Raw genomic sequence first — 12,414 nt, 5'->3', positions numbered from 1 at the left:
AGTAAGAATATATACTAACGCGCATTGGTGTTTATAAGTTTGGACGTGAATTTGATACCATCGTTTGCTGCACGTTATAGGCATCACGTTTTGGGTTTTAGCTTATATATATATATATATATATATATATATATATATATATATATATATATATATATATATATATATATATATATAACCTGCTTTTTACAAAGATTAGGTCGGTGTTACCAAAATAGAAATGTGATCATTAACCAGAATCGATTTTTAATAGCGCAGCAAGTCAGCAAATGGTTGGTGAAGAAGAAAAAAGTAGTGAATGTGGAATATACCGGAATGCGGTATAACTTAATATATACTACTTATAACAATCAGTATATAGTCGCCGAAGGCGAGGTGGTTACAAGCCTATATTTCCTTCGCCTATAACACGTTTTGGGTTTTACATTTCCATGCAGGTTTGGCGACGCTACTGCCAGCTTTTTACAAACATGCAGTTTAGCAGAATAGAAGTGTGATTATTAAATATGCATGTAGAATCGATTTTTGATATTTTCGCACAGCGAGTCAGCAAATGGTTGGTGAAGTAGAATAGTCTCAAAATGTATTGAAGGTCAAATATATACGCATTCCGGTATATTCGACCTTATGGTCGAATATACTACAATAAAATATACATATCGTGATGTGCTAATGCAATATAGATGCATGTTTATGTGTTCAGAAGTGAATTTGATTTTGATATTCACGCCAGAAAGATTTTTACCTCAGTGTAGGTTATATACGTTTTGGGTATTAGCCCTACGTTTCCATGCATACGTTTGGCGACGCTATATACAGCCTGCTTTTCACAGAAGTCAGTTTCACCATGCAGAATAGAAAAATAATGTGACTATTAAGCAGAATCGATTTTGAAGTATCTCAGCTGGCCAAGCATGTTTAGCACGGCAAACGGTTGGTAAAGAAAAATCTCAGTGGTTTCAACATGGTCTCACTAAGCTTTAATTGGTGCATGTATGCAAGTCACGCGAAGAAAAAGTAAGATAAATGAGAAGCATGTAATACCGTGTGATGATGTAAAAATTTTTCTCTGCTCATATTTTATAGCCCAATCATATATATTTTGGCACAGGTTTTAATTCATATCACATCACATCTCATTTATATACCTGCACAATTTACAGCCTGATTTCCAATCTCTGTATTGGCAACATTCTTTGCTGTCGCGGCTATTTTCCGAATCAAGATGGGAATGATAATGCCCACTTGGTCGATATCTGACCACCTTAAACATAAAATATTCTTACGTTTTTAGTAGAGTAAATTTCAGGCTACAGTTTTCCGTGCGGCAAGCGTTCAAAAAACTGCGGTCAACTGACTGCTCAAGTGGGGCCAAATTTATGTCGAGGACAGAAGAGGCATATAGTTATATTGACAATGCAAAATATGTATATTGACCTCGAATGAAAAAAATTGAAAGTGCAGGAGCTCCGCAACATCAACTATATAGCTATATCACGGGAAAACATCGTCTTTTCGTCTCACACCTTTAATCGCCACACCTTCCAACCACTCTCCTCAGTTGCGAAAATGATTGAATTTTCAAAAGTAGCCAATATTCATGAAATATATACATGCAGTACAGTAATGCGATATACCTGCAAATGCTCCCCAGCTTTAATCATTCCATATGGCAAGTCTGTCAGATTTACAATCCTAGCAAGTTTGAATAAACTATTTCAGTCACCACATTCACATAGTGCATGTAATCATTTTTATTTCAGCTGACGCCTGGCCTAAACACTCGCATTTCGCTTTTGCAAGCCCTTTGCAGCAGGGAGCTCGAAAAATGTTCTTTTCAATTTTTTCAAAGCATCGAAAATTTTATCACTGAATTAAATTTGCTATTTATGCAATTTGGAAAGCAGGTATAGATTTTCCTATAGGCTATACGGTTATCAACGTCTTATGTCTGAAGAGAGACAAGCTAAGGGCTGCTTATAGAGAATGTTGTATTCAGGAGTTCTGCTTGGTAAAAATGCACGGCACTAGGTTAGGATTGCTGCATGGGGATTGAATGTTCATTTAACTTACTTAGGTTGCATCACTTGTTCGACTAACCTGTGTCTGATATTTTCAAAGAGCTCTAACGAAGTGGAAGGTTCTATAAACACCGTGTCACTATATCGGACCTTTCGTTCAGGATTCGTTCTTTGCAAATTTTCCAAATATGTGTAGAACTTATCGTAGCTCTTTCCTGCTAATCCTGTAAACATTTCCTCGTCAGAAAGCTTACCTATATAAAAACAAAAAATATGTCTTCTATATATAGCTAGTGCATGCATGACGACTAAGCAATTAACTGAATAAAAAAACTAAAGTTCTTCACCTGCTGACAGTTTAAAAACTGTTACAGTGAAGCGAAGATTTAAATTCACATAATGAACAATTAAGGCATATTGAAAATATTAAAACACTGGGAAACATTACCATCATGATTGACGTCCAGTTTAAGAGAGTTCAGCCTGAAAGTAAATATAGGATTTTAGTAATTTTTTTCAAGTACTATGTAAAAATGGGATGCAATTCCAAAAATTTGGGGAATTTTTGGAATTTAAAATCATATAATTAATGACCGCGGTTGGTAATCTATAAGGATAGCGAGTACGAGTTGATCGGTTAATTTCCGTTCGCAGTGACTGGTAAAATCTTACCCAAGGTTATGCCGGCATGGACTATAGATTTTGCTTTGTAATCCTAGACATAATTTTATTTTTAATAGTCCTAAAATATGGTATGCGTGATGATTCTATAAGTAGTCTATACCCACTCTATCTCTGGTTTGATTGTTGGTTTGTTAAAATTAATACGTTTCAAAAGTTCTAAAATTTTGTACTTTTAGTTGTGGCACATGCAAGCACACCCAACATACTTAACATGTTTAAAACGATTTTTTTAATATTTGTATACATAACGTGAATAAACGTAAATCTCAATTATTACCATTTGGCCATGCATATATAGGTACATATTTTCAGGATAAATAAAAATGGACATAACTATATAAAGGTATCTATAATGCATCAACTAATAAAATAATTAGATCACAGTGATTAACAAAACAGAATGTAAGAAGTAAAGTAGGAGTAATGAAATTTCATTTAACCAGTTTATCAGTTAAACGAATTGTCAAATTACAAGGATGTGATTTATGAATATCTACAAATAAATACACATGCAGTAACTCTAAAATTGTCAAAAATCTATTTTATGACTTAACTTAAATATATGCAAAAGTACAAATCATACAAATCAAGGACAAGGTAGAAGAAAGGGGATGATTAGTATAATATAAATCCGGTTTGACTGTTTGACCGCTTAGGTTCACTAATCTGATCTTTCATACCGGCTTCAGTGATGAACAAGTACTACCAATGAGGTTTTTAGAGTTCGAAATGGACTTTGCGAATGAATATATAGTAGAGAAAAAAAGTGAGAAAAGAATCCAGTGTGATACCCGCGCCGAAGAGAATGGCAATCTTGGTCAGAGACGGCTCAAATACATCGGTTTCAAATAAGACAAAGGCAATGCCATAAACCACAATGTTTGTTATGATCGATTGTATTGCCAACATCTGAGTCTTCCCCTTCCCATAGAACACGCTATCCATTAGGGTATTTATCATATACAGCATGTAAAATGGCGCCAGAATTGTTGCAAGCCGAAAAACCTCGCCCGTTTCTTTGATATTAAGGACAACGCCGAAGAAGCCTTTCCATCCAGGAATTGTGACAACCCATACCAGGGCTATGCCCAGTACAATGACGTAGTAGGCCAAGGTCTTCAGGCGGTGGTCCATGACATGATTTACGTTGGACGTATCTTGGATGAGCACTTTGGAAAGAGACTGGAACGGCAAGAGAAGCCAGGACCAGACAAAGGAATTGGCCAGCCAATATATTCCTTGCTTTTTCACAACATTCATCATACGTATTATCATGAGAAGATAGGCAGCATTTCGCGTCAGCGAGTCGAGGCCAGAGAAGAGTCCCACGTCCCAGTTGGTCTGGTCAGACAGAATCCGTACATCCTGCAAAAGACGCACGTTGCGTAGACAAACGTCACGGTGGCCGTGGCGATGTTGGTGTACGCGATGCCATTGACGCCCAACTTCAGCGAGACGTCGATGGACTCGCTGAGGAAGAATGAATCCAGGACGATAGATAGGGACATCTGGATAGCAAGAACAGCGTATATGTGACGCTGGGCATCCAACAGCACGAAAACCACCATGAAAAACTTGACTAAGTTCGACATAACCAACCCGATAAGTTCGAGGCGGACATAGTCGACCGTCTTGCTGATGAGTTTCTCATCCTGTGCCAACCAGTCGGCGAGTGGCGAAGCTGCGGCGGCAATTGACGACGCGCATACGAGGTAGACGAGGAAGGTTACGAGCAATCCGCCTTTGACCTTGTTTTCGGTTTCACGGGCATTTCCGATCGTGAGTCCGATGCAAAAGTACAGTGGTTTGATCAGCGCCTCCTCAACGACTTCTAAGATAACGTTCACCCATTGTAACTGTGAGGCAATGTTAACTCCCCATGAGTTTGGCAACTCCCCGAGGTAATGAATGCGAACCGTTGTGTAAATAGTTGGCATAACATCTGTTAGCAGCAGGGCGAAGTAAAGACGGTAGTTGAATCGTCGAAAGGAGATTTTTGCCGCGTTAAATATAGGAGGGTCTAAAAAATAGAAAAAATCTCTCTGTCAAGGTGCCTTTCCATGCAAAACTACACTCACACATCGTATACAGCCCGTAACAGCAATTTTTAAATACCCTGTTGACTGACTTATTTAGATCGAGAGCTATTGTTTCGACTTCAAGGAGACTCGGTCGGCGCAAAAATTTGTTCGATGAACGGTAACTTTATTAGACTCTACCTTCTGGCTGTATCTCTGTTGAAGAAGCCTTTAGCTCGACATTGCTTTTTGGTGCCTCGTCTGGTTCTGAATTCATATTTCTCCTGTGCGCTAGAATAAAAACTCTGCATGTAAAAATGTATAAATACGCATTTATTTGGATGCAATGATAACTGATAGCTAACCTGACAGGTATAATAACGGTCTCGCTGTTGAAAACTTTCACGGCTAATATAAACCAGTCGTGTTATCTCAACTTCTTGTATTTGGTCATTTTGAAGTACCCTCATAAGGCGGTTTTCCACCAGGCTGAATTTTTCGACCGAACGAAATTTTCTTCGAATATGGGCCCCGCTCCTTCCCCCAATAATAGAATCCACTGTTTCGATCTGGCAAAACTGGCACTATACCGTCCGTCCGTTCGCCTGTCCGTTCGTCCGTTCGCCTGTCCGTTCGGCCGTCCGTTCGGCCGTCCGTTCGTCCGTCAGTCCATTACCCGTAAAGTGTATGATTAGTTTTGCAAAGCAGAGTTACTTTTGGATTCTGATTTATTCCATTTTCCTATCTTTGTTATTTTTAAACGCAGACGCCTATTTTTGAAATACTTAATGAAAACACTGATATCTCGTGCTCACATTTTCAAACCTCAACTCTTACAACATTCAAAACTAAAATATCACCCTTTTAATTAGAATGAATCCAATCCTTCAAACTACATTTCGACTTCTCTCTTTCAGTGAAGGATTTTAACCAGGTTTTTAGGAATTGGCCAATTCGGAGCGAGTGGAGTCAACTGTCTTACGTTTTGAATAGAGAAAGATAATCTAGGAATTTGTGTCGCAACTATTATCACGATATTAATCTCTCAACTGCTGCAGTACAGTGAGTGCACTACAACATGTCGTGTGTAAACTGAGTCCACAGCAAGACGCGTTCGAAGTTTCGAATTAGAATAATTGATTATCCATTGATGGCGCGAAATGGTCGTTCATGACATCACTACACATACTTACAAGGAAGATACGTTTATTCTAGTATTTAGATCCACTAGCTTGAATCTTCGCGGTTGAGTGCTTTCAATTTGGTGCAACAAAATATCGATTACTAATGTTTATTATTTCCTGTGGATATATACCCAGCGCCGGAATAATCCTATAGTTTGCTTGTATCACATTTCACATTCCCGGTTGACCGAATCTAAACGCTAAATATCGTGGTCATCAGTAATGTATTCGCAATGTGCGAGCTCGAGTTTTGGCACCGCAGACCGATCACAATATTGTTACAGGATAATATGAAGCTGCCATTTGCCAAAAGTGGCAAGCTAGTTCGATCAAATTTGATCAAAATTATCATCAGAATAACCCATCGTAAATTTTTGTACAACTGTTCATACCTGCAGTTTTATTCTCCAGTTTTATTGCTTCCAGCAACCTCGCAAGCCAGGCTCTTTTACCTACGCTCCACGGCCCACGCTGCGGCAAAGACCCTGGTCAAGGCTGGTCATGTGACCTCCCAAAATATGGGAGGTTTTTAATTAGCGCTTAGTTCATATCCATGGGAGGAGTGGCAAAGTCGATATACCATTTCTGCTATTTTTAGCACTTGTCACAATCCAGATGACTTTGTACTAACGCAACTAAAAATAGCGGTTCACGCAATAAACTAAATAAATACAGCTAGTGTGGCGCAGCAAAAAAACTAAAAAGAGCAATAAACCGAATTTAGATTCAAGTGCTATGTGTAGACTGTATCATCGTCGATAGAATCGGTTTTAGTATCGTCACAAGTTCAGTTGATATTCAATATAGACACTCGAAGGCCTGTGCTATCTTCTAAATTTGGGCGTTGATGAGCGAATTTAGAGGTCAAATAACAATAACGACACAGGTTATTTCCCTTGGCAGTACAACAGCGCTCAATATTCAGTCCTTAGAAACACGCTGTTTTAACTATGTGATCTATGCGCTACTTGCGTCCCACCCATCCCCACACGGGAGAAGCGCAACAAAAGAATCACGTGACCAGCCTTGACCAGGGTCTTTGCCGCAGCGTGGGCCGTGGAGCGTAGGTAAAAGAGCCTGGCTTGCGAGGTTGTGCTTCCAGATGCTCTAGCTGGCGACCGTCACGCAGCGATTCACCGTGGCAACCAAATGAAGTGTAGCTTTTTTTTCACTTCTACAGTTTTTGTTTGCATATTGATTCCAGGAAGGGAACCTGCGTGGGCGGTCAGCGGTGTCAACAGCTGTGGCCAATAAAAAAACGCGCCACGTGTAGTGATCTTGCATTGCACGCGTACGATTGTTCATTCGCTGCTCTCTTCTTACCAGAAATTTCATTGCGCTTGAAACACGAGAGACATGACACCGAAAATTTGTGGGTCCTGTCGCTTTTCCACACATGACCACAGGCCTCACAATCGGCAAAAACAATCTCGAAACTTCAAATGTATAAAAGCGTAGATGACTATGTATGTACAAACACAATGGTAATGCAACCGCTGCATAGATATATCCTATAATTGGGAAATGTTTGCATTGGATCGTGTAAAATGCTAATACAGACCTACTTTGATTACTGAATGCTCTCGAGCTCCCTTTTGGGGAGTTTTTAATAAAACGCCTAGCGATGATCTACAGAAATTGCAAAACCGCGCCCTTAGAAGTATAGCAGGCGCCAGTTATGAGATCAGATCTGTCTACGTTCTCCGCCGGATCCCTTAGTTGGTAAAATCTGGAAACCAGACACTTCCGATCTAAGGCAACATTTCTATGTAAAGTAAATATAATACTGCCGCTCTGCGGCCTTGAAAATTCCATTCACTAGTAGAGAAAACCTACTAATTTCAACCGCACACTCTCACACTGATTTAACTTGGCTCTTCCAAAACCAAAAAAATTTTCTTGGAAAAAGTTTCAAGTATGGTGCAGAGCTGCTTGCCTGTGAAATACTCTCCCGTCTGAAGCTAAGCAAGCTGTATAAATTTTCTTTTTGTTAATAATAGAGCTGGAATTCTTCATTCATGCCTCCACTGGGTCACTTCATCGTAAATTTCTGTGGCCTTAGTCGCATTGTATATATTGTATATAGACTATACATATACTATAATGTATAGGTGTTCTTATTTCTTTTTCTCATATAACTTTTGTAATATTTTAATATGGACGCCCCCTGTGGAAATAAACTCTTGTAGCTGTGGGGGCTAGGATCAGTTTAATGAATGTTAATAATAATCAATAATAGTAATAAAAAGAGGTGATCTTTCGACAGTTATATCGCGGTCAGGCTTGAGATTTGAATTTCCATGGCCACGTGTAGCTATAAGTTTAAAATTTATCCCAAGCAAACTTCCCCCAAATGCATTTCTGGTAAATTATTATCTTGCTTTAAAAACGATGGTAAAACATTAGGAACCAACATTAAAAGGGGGTGGGGACTGGGGAGGCGGATCGCCAAAAGGAAATAGCGGAGGTTGCCGTTAGAGTAAGAAAACTGAGAGAACGTGCAGTGTCAGTGTGCCCCTGCCCTAATAACGTTTGGACAAAATTGTAATTTTATGTCATTGCGAGAAACAATTTCAATTGAATAGTTTGAAAAATGCACGGAAAGTTTATCAATAATCAGATCAAGTCCTGGGGCCGGTTGTTCGAAAAGCGTTTACTAAGTACGTATAGCTTAAACGGCGGATAAGCCAAAGCTTAAAAATACTCTCGCTCATAGATCTTGTGTATGGCTGAACCTGCATCGTATACATTTGATATGCAATTCCATTGACGATTAAACAGTTCAGTTGTTCAAAAAGAAGATAATTTTGTTTTCCATTTTGAACTTATCCACCGCTTTTGGAACAACCGGCCTAGTATAACATTGTTGTTTCATCAACCGGGGACAACCGTACCGGACAATTTCAGTCTTGTAAATTACTTACATTTGTGCTATGTCGTCGTCCCCGAGCACCAATCCGGACAACTTTATGAAAAACTCTCCAATCTATAAGCAAAACATATACATCAGTACATATGTGTATAAAAAAGGCAATTCAACCTTAGTGTGCTTGCGTGGTCCAAGTAAGCAAGGGTAGTTTAATTATTAGGATAAATTCCTTTCAGCATTCGGATGACAACAGGCAACACTGTGCCACAGAACATGCTTCCATGTAGGCCTACCTCGTACGTATTTAAAATTCTGTCAAAATTTATATCAACTTTGCCAAAAAATTCCATTATTTTCTCTATTGATAATCGATTCCTATTTGCTCTGACTGTAGTACTCTCCGATAAACCACTGGTTTTCGCGGTGCTAATAATTAAATCACACTCTTCGTTCGTTAGGAAATTTTCCACTTCTGGAAAAAAAAATGAAGCGACCATCAATGATGATCTTGACCTTTCACTTCGACCAGATTTACGAATGTACGTTTCACGTCGTTTATCGGCATGTTAATAATAGGCAGGTTAAGTATAAGCGCGTTTTTATCTAGAGGTTTTAAACAAGAACCTCAAAAAAGGAATATTAATTAGTCAGTGATTAAAGCGGAAACAACACAGGTGACAGAAATTCTGGGGAGAGTTTTGAGGAGTGGAAATTCAGTTAGAATAGTGTTTTGGGACAAAACCTGCTCGAAAAGCACCATTTGAATTCGAAGAATTTGTATTTTTACCACAAAGCAGTCTGTAACCTGTAACAATCTGTCTATTACTAAAGGGAGTGCGTTATCCAAACACATTCTTACCAAATATTGGAGGGTTTAGAGACAATGTTTGCATTTGATGTGTTTCACCAGGAAAAATTTGAACATTCCTCTTATAGCCAACCTACAAAAGTGTATGAATATTCAAGTTATGTCAGGGCACGCGGAGCGTATCAGAGAGTGGGAGGGTTAATATCAGTCCTAAATAGAACTCTTATAACTATAAATGACTCTTTAACGCTAATTTTATTTCAATAATTTTCAACACCCCTCGTCCCACGGTCCATGTAAATGTAAATGCACCAACTTAAATGTTATTGAAAGGATTCGGTACGTGATTAGGTGAAAAATTTGAAACGTAATATCGAGAAATCAAATCAATTACTAAAAAACCAGAGAACAGCGCAATATAGCGTCTTGAAACAACTTCGCAACAAATGTGATATAACAACAAGTAGTAAAAAGTAAACTTCTTAAAAAGCAAACATTCAGAAGCGAGCTTCTATACACCCCTAAACCTACCCAGCAAGGACTTTGTATTACTAAAAAAATCTTTTGTGAAATATGTGTGGTTGCTATGGTCCCCCGTCTGGAGAGCAAAAATGTTTAATAATTTTAGATCAACATCTATATTAATTCCTGTCATTAAGGGCCTGCTTTATTCATAATAGCAAAAATACTGATATAGGTCAGGATCTTCCCAAGACCTGTCTTTATTCATAAAAGCAGGCCCTTATTGACAGGTGTTGGCAAAGCAAGCCCTGCTTCTCGATTGCTTCTACATGGCGCCTGAAAACACCTATTAAACGGTTCGAGGTTAAAACTGATCTTCCTACTAAAATAGCTATATATACACAAGGAGTAAGTACACAAGATATATTGCGAAAGTACATGACATTCGTTGATGATAGACCATACCCATGCATAATAATGTTATAGAAACAAGGAAATTAGATTTTTCAAAGGAACCACCAATCTAACCTTTACGGGGTCTATTCTTGGTAGATATTTCATCATGACAACATCTCTCGTTTGTCTTTGCAAGTTCAAATTTCTATTAAACCGTGTGTCGACATCGCGTTGGCACGATTGGCTTTCACTCCCATCACTACCATCCGAATATTGTGTACAGCCATTCGCGTTTCGGTTCAAAAAAATAAAAAGGCATACAATGCCAGGAAATACATAGAAAACTTGCCATTTAGAACCATTAGAAGACACGCACATTGTGAAGCTATTATACCTTGCTGAGCCGTTCCTGATAATGAGTGTTTCGATCTTTTTTCACCGATATTGCACAGGATAATTTAAATAAAGGCGCTCTTTATCCGGCGTCAAAAATAATACATGCAAAGCAGTGTATGAATATACATGCAGCATGTTATAAATGCATCTGCAAATCTGTAGTGCTTGATTAAAAAATGCATTATGATTGCAATGTTTGACTCACGTAAATTGAAAACGTATTATATATATAGTTACATTTAACCATGCATGTATAAGAATCATAATTATAATCGTGCGAAAAAAATGGTGGTGGAAATAATTATAACGATCATATAGAATGATGCGTAATATAATGAATTATATACCCAAATTATTGGCTAGCTAATATCTAGGTTCTGGAGGTAATTCACTGAATTTGTAGCACCGCAAAGAAAAGACTGATTGAGATAATATATTTTTCATTGCGTAGACATGTTTCAAAGAAAATAACTTGGCATCAAATGTGGTATAACAACTGCCTAAAATAGACAAAAACACGTCTCGACGTTTCCACCCGAGGGCTTTCGTCAGAGAGTTAGTTTATCGACGCTGCTCCCTTATATTGGAACGTATCTTCAAATAAAATAATTTTACTAAATTATTGATAATTATAATCGGGCGAGAAGTAAGAATTATTACTATCGAATACAATAAAATACAGTAAAGATAAAAGAGTTTAGTGCAAGAATAGCTAGCTATTCAATTCCATTTCTATATTGAATTGAATCAATGACAATAAAGTTTTAACTTCTTAATAATAGTAAAGTATTTCCTTCCATCTTGTTCCGTTTCAATAACTCTTTGAGAATGTTTAAATTTACAAAAGAACCTCTCAACGAACAGAAGAAAAAACAGAGAAAAAGCTGACACATTTATAGTATTAAGCTCTACACATAATATAATATTTTGGACATCTCGTATAGCTTTGAAATGCTTGAGTTAAGGTAGCAATATTTCTATATCAATCTGGCTTCTTTAATTACAGTGGCATTATAATGGCAATAATAGTCGCCTTGGTTACTGAACTTAGAGGAAAAGAATGCTAATTTTCTTTGGCGAAGCGTTTCATTGATATTAAAAAATTTCGCAAATTCCCCATGCTACAAGTTTAGTTTTCCGAATACTGCCATATATTTAGCTTTTAACTGCCTATTTTGTACTAACCCCTCCCCACTCACTACTGTACGGCCATGACAATTTTCTATTGTATTTGCATATGAACACTGTTCATATGCATATGCACGATGTTGTCATGATGAAATATCTACCAAGAATTGAAGTCATGAAATTCTAGAGCAATTATAATAATATATAACACTCACTATAAATTTTTCTCCACAGTGAAAAGGCTATATAAATACTATAGATAAACCATTTATATAGATATAGGATAACCTACACCTAAGTTTCAGACTAATTAGTATACACTAACGCTGCATGTAGATGGCTTTCCACAAGCTATTTGAACCTTGTATGTTAAGGTTGTGATACACATCGCATATCTGAATATGCATGACCAAAATTTTGACACACGTATAAATTACTGAAATTCTCA

General features: G+C 37.8%; 1 protein-coding gene across 1 annotated transcript; it reads right to left on the bottom strand.

The window, feature by feature from the left end:
* Positions 1-1,148: 1,148 nt before the first annotated feature.
* LOC114544597 (transmembrane prolyl 4-hydroxylase-like) lies at positions 1,149-10,733 on the bottom strand (the record flags this gene model as incomplete). The annotated part of the gene is made up of 8 exons (XM_028563185.1): positions 10,575-10,733; positions 9,636-9,717; positions 9,070-9,248; positions 8,832-8,893; positions 2,470-2,504; positions 2,101-2,275; positions 1,638-1,695; positions 1,149-1,264 (listed from the first exon to the last, which is right to left on the bottom strand). Coding segments are annotated over exons 1-8 (743 nt in total), but the record flags the coding sequence as incomplete, so codon positions are not given.
* Between the last annotated feature and the right edge of the window lie 1,681 nt (positions 10,734-12,414).

This window comes from Dendronephthya gigantea, unplaced genomic scaffold (assembly GCF_004324835.1).
Source record: "Dendronephthya gigantea isolate DGI-Jeju-01 unplaced genomic scaffold, DenGig_1.0 000863F, whole genome shotgun sequence".
NCBI lineage: Eukaryota > Metazoa > Cnidaria > Anthozoa > Malacalcyonacea > Nephtheidae > Dendronephthya > Dendronephthya gigantea.
The sequence above is the reverse complement of the archived record's forward strand: the minus strand, read 5'-3'. Positions and strand labels throughout refer to the sequence as shown.